General features: G+C 36.0%; 1 protein-coding gene across 2 annotated transcripts in view; it reads left to right on the forward strand.

Annotated features, from left to right (window-relative positions):
- The window catches only part of CCSER1 (coiled-coil serine rich protein 1), a 643,608-nt gene that overhangs the window by 55,119 nt on the left and 580,699 nt on the right, over positions 1-7,790 (forward strand). For both annotated transcript variants that reach the window (XM_009634846.1, XM_009634847.1), the window contains exon 3: positions 781-874. In XM_009634846.1, the coding sequence (XP_009633141.1) occupies positions 781-874 (94 nt within the window). The remainder of the gene's footprint in view (positions 1-780; positions 875-7,790) is intronic.

Below are 7,790 nucleotides of genomic sequence, written 5' to 3' on the forward strand. Positions count from 1 at the left end.
TAGGGAAAAAATGTAGTGTAAAAAGCTACTATTTTGCTTTCTTTTTGATTGTAGCCCCCCCATCCCTTTTTGACTTTCCAGAGTGTGCATTGTATAAACCTGCCTTATCTGTCTGTGGTTAAAACTTGGCAAACAAAATGAATCACAAAAAAGGAACGGGGACCTAAGCAGCTACACTTCACACCAGGCTTTCTTCTCTGTCCCTGTAAGCCTTTACCACCCAAATTAATACTTAAAAATTCATGAGTTGATCATTCATGCCTGAATTTCCTGTTTATCCTGAATTTGTGTCTCTTTATCTCTTGGATAAATAGAACAGTAAATCTCTCTTCAGAGTATATTAGTAAGGGCAGGCAGTGCTTAGAATTTCAAAATTTAATGAAAAACAAGTATTGATACTTTTATGTTGTGCTAAAAATAACATTTTTATGCTTCATAAGAAGTTACGGTTAAACTTGGAAAGACACGAAACCATTATTGAACAGTAAAAAAGTTATATAGATGGTATTACTTTTTACCTCTGTTTTTTTTTTTGTTAAATATTTGAGATCCTGTAAAAACAAAGAATGGTGACAAGTACATTTCTACTTGGACAGTTGTTTGATACAATTTCTCACTGGTCCAATATTGTTAGAAAAAAATTCTGTAGGTCCTGTTTTGTTTTTTTTTTTTTCCCCCCTATATTTCCCAGATCTGATTACTCATTATTTTGTGCAGAACAGTTTGGTTAACACATCAGTCTAAATGCTGCTTTTTTTTTTTTATTTTAATATATATTAGGATGTTTTGAACAACTTGGGTTCCTGTGAGTTGGATGAAGATGACCTAATGCTTGACTTGGAGTTCCTAGAAGAACATCACCACCAGCGTTCTGGTAAGTCAAATAAATACTGAATGTCTTCAGTCAGGTATTACTATTCTAGAAATATAAAGTAAGTGCATTCAGTACAATTACTTGGAAATAAAAATGTCATTTTCTTGGAAGGGGAAGAGCAGTATGTGTTTCATAGTGTTATTTCTAAATGCATTTGCCATTTAACAGAAGATACTCTTTATGCTGCATTTGGACTTTATATGGTCCGTTATGAAATGGAAGTGATTTTTACAGCCACAGAAGAATTCCAGCACCAAAGGCAGACCCATCTGGTTTTTGGATACTCAAAATGACTGCTGCCTACCCCAGGCAGTTACCAAAAAGACCATTGCTGATATAATTGCAATCACATTTTCTGTGTGCCAGAATAATATGCTTCAAATAAAGAAGGTTTGACTTGAGACATGAGTGGTCCTTTCTCTTATGGTTGGTTAAGGCTCTCACTGTTGCACTGCCTTGATTAATAGCAATAACCAGGGTCAACTTGTGGTGTGTTCAGAATGATTTTATAATAGGATTATGCAAGGTCTTGGTAACTTGTGGCACCTGAAGTGGGGAATCCTGCCTTCCCTTTGGCTGTGATGTGGGACAGCGTAAGGCCTATTCTGTGAACAGGAAAAGTCCTGCTAAGTCTACAGGGTTCAGAAAGACTTAAAATGTACGTGAGATTTGTACTTAATCACAGGTAGAGCTCTGAGTTTGTACTCTGTTGTGAGAGTGTCATGGCAGTGACATGCTTTTAAGCAGGAGTAACTCTTGCCCCCTCTTTTTCCTATGACCCACGTAGGTTGCAGTGTGCATTCATGTGGACTCATGTGAAAGTGGGGTTTGAGACACGTGCCTGCTGGTGTGTGCCACTTTCAGTTCTGGTCCTTCTGATGCAAATTAGGAATTGTTACAGATAAACTGCTTGAATTACGCTCTTGTTTCAAATGTTCTGTGTATGATAATTCTGTGAACATATCTGAATTATCTCTGTTATAGTTCTATTTAAGCATTGTATTGTGCTTTTTAAACCTGTTTGCAGATCAACTTATAGGATAAAACATCTGTTCTGTTTTATTTGGTCAAAAGCAAAGTAGCCAGAGAGTATGGGGGGTTGTAGCAGCAATATGTGTGTAATCATACTGGGAGCAAGGATGCAACAAATAAACCACACGGAAAAGGCCCTTTCTAACCAGTACTGAATAACGCTATTAACTGGTTACAGAAAGTCAAGCATGGGTGAAGAAATGTGGGTCAAAAAAGCTTCAAAACCAAACATTACATTTTATAAGAAATCATAGTGGTTAGACTTGTTCACTGCCTAGTCCTGTTGGAAACAAATTAACTGGCAGAACCGTTTTCCAACATGTTGCACTTGGCCTTACCTGCGTTTTCCTCCTTTTTTATATTTATAAAGCACTGAGTTAACAATGATGGAAAAGTTATGTCCAGTATATTATTATAAAGATTTGTAGCAGCTTCTGGAACAGCTAAGATCGTAATGCCTAAATGACATTATACTTGATAGAAAAGTAATTAAGATGGAGATGTGATATGACACGTAATCTTTCTACTCTTGGCTCATTATCCAGAGCAAATTAGCTGCTTTTAAAACAGAAAGGTCTACATTGCCCTTTGAAGAATGGTGACCATTTCTATTCTGAGCAGTAACGCAGACACATGTTGCAGTATACATATTGTCTTTAAACACAAAAGTATTTATCTTATTAATATTTGCTCTTTCATTTATTTGTTTGGTTTTGAGTCTAGCTGAAAAAAAAAAAAAAGGGTTTGCCTAGTTGTTGTGTTGTTTTTGAGTCATTCAGCTAGAAGAAAGAATTGGAAGGATAGAGCCACAGTGTAAGTTGACACATAAAACTGATGTCTTTATACTGGATTAGGATCTGGCACAAAATGGTTAGATGTGGTTGTTTGTAAGTCATCATCTTAATTCATGTTAAGATATTGAGATGAGAGGCTTGATTTTTTCAGTCTTTTAGCATTTACATACCACTGAAGTACATAAAACCCTAGAGTTAGATACTGATATCTAAGCATTTTTGACGTTGCTTCTCTGATTGCTATATTAAGCTGTGGCCCACTTCCAGGATTTAAGACTTTTCAACCAAAATTCTTTTTAGTAATTCCAAATCAATCCATTCTCTGTTTTCACTTTTGGGCTTGTTTGTTTTCTCCAACAGGCCTCTCCATTCATACCTAAATAGAATTCTTCTAAACATCTTAATTAAAGTACGTTATCAAATATTATTGGTGCTTTTTTTTTATAAGCATCAGAATACAGAAGTGATCATGTTCAAGATATACAACTAGTTTAATGCAGAGCTTTAAACTTTTGTAAACTCATCAGATTGGAAGTGAACATATTTCTAGGCATGCACGTTTAAGCTATTGCAGATCATTAGGAAGCAATATATGTTTTTTAAAAGATTTTTAATCTTGCCCCATTCATAAACAAGAAGACAGCAGATTACACAGTTAGGATGAGGCAGTAATTGAACTTGAATAAAACCAAGGGGTTATTTAATTCTTTCAGCATGTAACCAGCCTGAAAACAAGAGTAGATTATTTTCCATAGTATTTGCTAGTAGGCAGTTTGTTGGACTCTTTGTAAAGGGTTTTTTAAGATGATGAGCTTGATAGTTTACCTATGGCTTGCTTTGTCAAAAAATCATTTAAGGCAATCCCAGATGTACAGCTTTGTGAGCCACCTCTTCCCTGTTGGTATGTACTGTCCACTGTATATAGGATTCAGCCCTGTGTTATGTCAGCTTTACATATTTAAGCGGCTTTGTAGCAATATTTGTCTATATTCCTAACAAGTTTCTTATGTTTCTCTAATACTTGAAAAGGATCTGTATATCTGCCATTCACACATGTATTGGTGCTGAAGTCAAATGGGAGTTAATGCACGTGCTTCTAGATCTGTTATCAAAATGAAGGTGTTTGAGTATAAAAATATGACACAAAATGCTGCTTTTTGCAAGGAAAACTTAAAATCAGTCTCTTGTGGAAATTAAAGTTATCAACAGTACTGTGACTATTTGTAGTGCAATAAAAATGCTGTTGATGATCTACTACTGATGCTTATTATACCACTTATTTGGTTAAGGCCATCAGTTCTAGACCCATATTACAATTCACTTGTGCCCCGCTTTGGCTCTTTTTAAGGAATTCTTTGGGGAATTACTATAGGGGGAAATGTGCCAAGAGAAGCTCCCTTCAGTATTTTAACAGATACATTGAAATATAAAGAGGTGTAATTGGAAAAGAATTCAGGTCGTTCTTTGGTTGTGATGGAGGGATAACTATTGAATCAGGCAAGTTCCTATTCTTCAAAAGCCTAAGAAAATCTCTAAAATAACAAATGAAATGAATATGAGGACTAGCATCACATCTTTGACTTGAATATCACAAACTATTCCTTGGTCAGGAGGCTGTATGCAGCAAGCTGTATCATTGAAACATAGCAATTCTGAAGTGTAGGGCCGCAGTTAATAAATACAGTTGAAGGGTTGATTAATGGCAAATTGAGAAAGTCTCTTAACTACCATTAGGAGCTCCAGATTTTTAGAGACTCTTGTTAGTTAAGACCCTATTTACAGTAGCTTCTGCTTTTAGCTGCTGTGGTTGAAAAGAATAGTATTTGCTAGGGTGAGGATATGTCTTTTTGACTTTCTACTGAAGCTGACAATATAATAATAATAATTTAACAAAATAATTGTATTGATCTACCATAATCTTAGTGACCATTTATGAATAAAAGAAGAGATAGTATTGGAAGGATTTATAGGAGAAATGGGTATTAAGGAGTGCATTTTGGAAGAGGAGCTAGAAGCCAATTGGCAGGTAAGGAGACATTGTTCCAGAAAGTGGAACGCTGTATTAATTAAACTACAGAAGTAGAAAGGAGAAAGAGACAAAGATCTGTTACTTCTTTTCATTGTTTGCAATTTTTTTATTTATTACTCCAGCTCATTTTTTTACTTGTGTTCTTGCTCTGTCCTGCCAGCTTTTCCCTAATGAGCTGGTTGCCCTCCAGCAGCATCTTCATGAAATGGGGTTCCCACAAAAAGGCACAATGAACCCTGATGGGTACCAGGAAATTAAAAAATATCCCTAACTTTTTCTCTAACCATACGATTGAAGATAAGGAGATAGCTGCAAACCTCATGTAGATGCTTTGAGTGTAGATTTCTGTGCCCTTCTAGTCTCAGCAGGGCTTTAGAAGTCTCGAATTCTCTCATTTCTGACCTTCTCGCTGTAAATGAGTTTACTGCATTAATTTACTACTTTTCTTCTGTTTTAATGGCTGTATTGCCGAGACAAAGAATGTAAGACAGAGTCATTTTATTATCCCACCTAACACAATTGCTTTGAAATTTAATAAAATAATATTTATATAGTACTTGGTGAGTGGAGAGCGCTACTGCATACAAATGCAAAATATTAATCAACTTGATTCGCTGAGATTTTTGCAAACTGTTCTTAAGCTGGAATATTTAAAACTAAGCATAATGTGACATAGATGATGAGCCTTGAGGGTGCCTTTTTATTACTCTAAGTAAATTAGACTTTTAAAATATGCTACAGTGTTGATTTCCTGTTGTAAAATAATTAAGTTAGTGGTTTCTGTAGCGGGAAACCATTGCTGGTTTATAGAAAGTGACAGCATTAATTTAACCTCATTCATTTTCCTTTTCCCCGGTGAAACATGACTTACTTGATTCCAAGTATTGATTACTCAAATATATAAGGAAGACCTTTATATTCAGTGATTAAAAGCAGTGGGGAATTTATTCAAGTAATGCATATTAATGTGGGTGAGTTGTGTGCTTGTGTTGTGCCATAGCCTGTTGAAAAACCAAATGCTTGGTTCTGTAAGGTTAGTGGTGTCATTAAATCATGACTGCAGTAAATAGTAGCCTTTTCTAGAAGTTCACAAAGGTGTAGCTACCCAAGGTCTTTTGTAATTTCTTAACTATCTGCATAGGTGTCATAAAACCGGTGCCCCTGCATGTTTCTACAAAGATGTATGTGTGTAGCTGGGATTTGCAGCGAGCGGTCTGGCTGAAGTTGGCTGGGGGGGATGGGATATGAGTGCTCATGGTACCGCATATTAAGCTCATGCAGGTGTCATCTCCACATCAGGCTCCACACTCTGCAGTGACTGTTCACAAGTGCGATATTGATTAGCTGTGTACCCAGACTGGCCTGCCGCATCCATCATGTTGTTGCTCGAATGCTTGCTGAATAGTTTTGAATAATGTAGCTTGCTATAATTTTTAGAAGAGATTTGTCTTCGGTCAGAGCTTTTGCCATTTTGGATTTCGTGCCTCAGCCTCATCTGTAAAGCAGTGATCCAACGTACATGTAAAGCATAGTTACTGCACCCAGCATATTTCAGAGATGAAATTATTTGTCTTATTTGCTGGAAAAAAATTAATTAAAAGTTGAAATATGGAAGTGTACTTTAGCATCCATCTAAATATAATTCAACTCTTAAAAAACCCAAACAATTCCAGAGATAGGGCACATTTTGTTCAAACCTAACTTAACACCATCTCTGTTAGAAGCTTTTTAAGAGTGTGCTTAATTCTATGGATGTGGTAATACATGCTTTGGCACTTGCTCAAGGTTTATGAATGAAAACGAGCATACGTGACTTGACTAAATGACTTTTGACATGGTGGCAATGGCTCTTACGTGCCCTGTATATATTTTCTTCTCTTGTTGATGTTGAGAAAGAAGGCTTGGTGTAGCTATATATAGAATATAACTGAAAGGAATGAGCATGTGAAGTTCTGATGTAGTAGGATCACTCTTATGATGTAACACTTGCTCGTGGATACCTAATAAAAAATAGAGAAATAGTTAGTGAGTAGGTGCTCTTTATGTTTAAAATATAATGCTGTGGTATGGTGTCTGCTTAGCACTGTCAGTGATGAGCAGGGAGAGGCACATCTTGGTGAAGTGGTTGAAAGCTGGGGGCCCTAACCTTTGTCACGTGTTTGTATTAGGTAGTTTTTATTTAATGCACACTAGTGAGATCCAAAACATAGTGTGTTGGGCTAGGGTACTCTATCACAACACAAAGATTTGTTTTTTATATAAAAAAGATTATTATTCATTTGACAGATTACTGTATGGGTTTTGCAAGCTTCCGAGGGCAAAGTAGAAATAGTGGTTTGTTTTTTGAGATGGATGCACAATTTAAACATACTTATTTAAATGTCAAATTACAGTCATCATATCAGATTATGATCTTTTAGTAACATAATTACATTAGGTATGAACAGTCTCACCAACAAAAACAAAGTGCACTTGTTTTTTAGAAAGTAAAAGTCAGGAATTTTTATGGTATTTCTTTAAATCCAGATAGCCTGCAGATCAATTGCTGTCAGTACCCAACCAAACTAAAGTGTTGGTGTAATGACCCAGTGATATTAATTAGGTAGTTGCTGAGTTATTTTGAATGTGATGAGCAAGCTGTGTGAAAATTCTGTGGTGGAGCTCCTCCTGTGTCTATTAATTAAATGTACTAATTATTTTTATGAATTTTTTAATGGAAAGTAGGAGTGTTGAGCTGAGCTGAAACCCCTTTGGTGTTTTGGTAGGTTTTTTTGACCAGGAGCAGGAGAAATACAAATGCTATTAAGGAAGAAGTACAGAAAAATTCAGTGCTGGTAGTGGGTCATTAACACAGGTAGTCACAGACTGTAACAGAAATAAATTTGCTTGCTTTTGAAATGTGAAACATCTTCTAAATATAGTAAGGGAATATTAAAATATGCTGTATTTATAAATCATACTACCTGTTTTGGCAGGAAAACACCAAGAGCCAGCTCCTCAGCTATGGTGGATCAGCTGGGATTCACCGAAACCAAAAGGGTTAGCTGTTAGTGTGCCTGAA

This window comes from Egretta garzetta, unplaced genomic scaffold (assembly GCF_000687185.1).
Source record: "Egretta garzetta isolate BGI_Z169 unplaced genomic scaffold, ASM68718v1 scaffold32, whole genome shotgun sequence".
NCBI classification, from domain to species: Eukaryota; Metazoa; Chordata; class Aves; order Pelecaniformes; family Ardeidae; genus Egretta; species Egretta garzetta.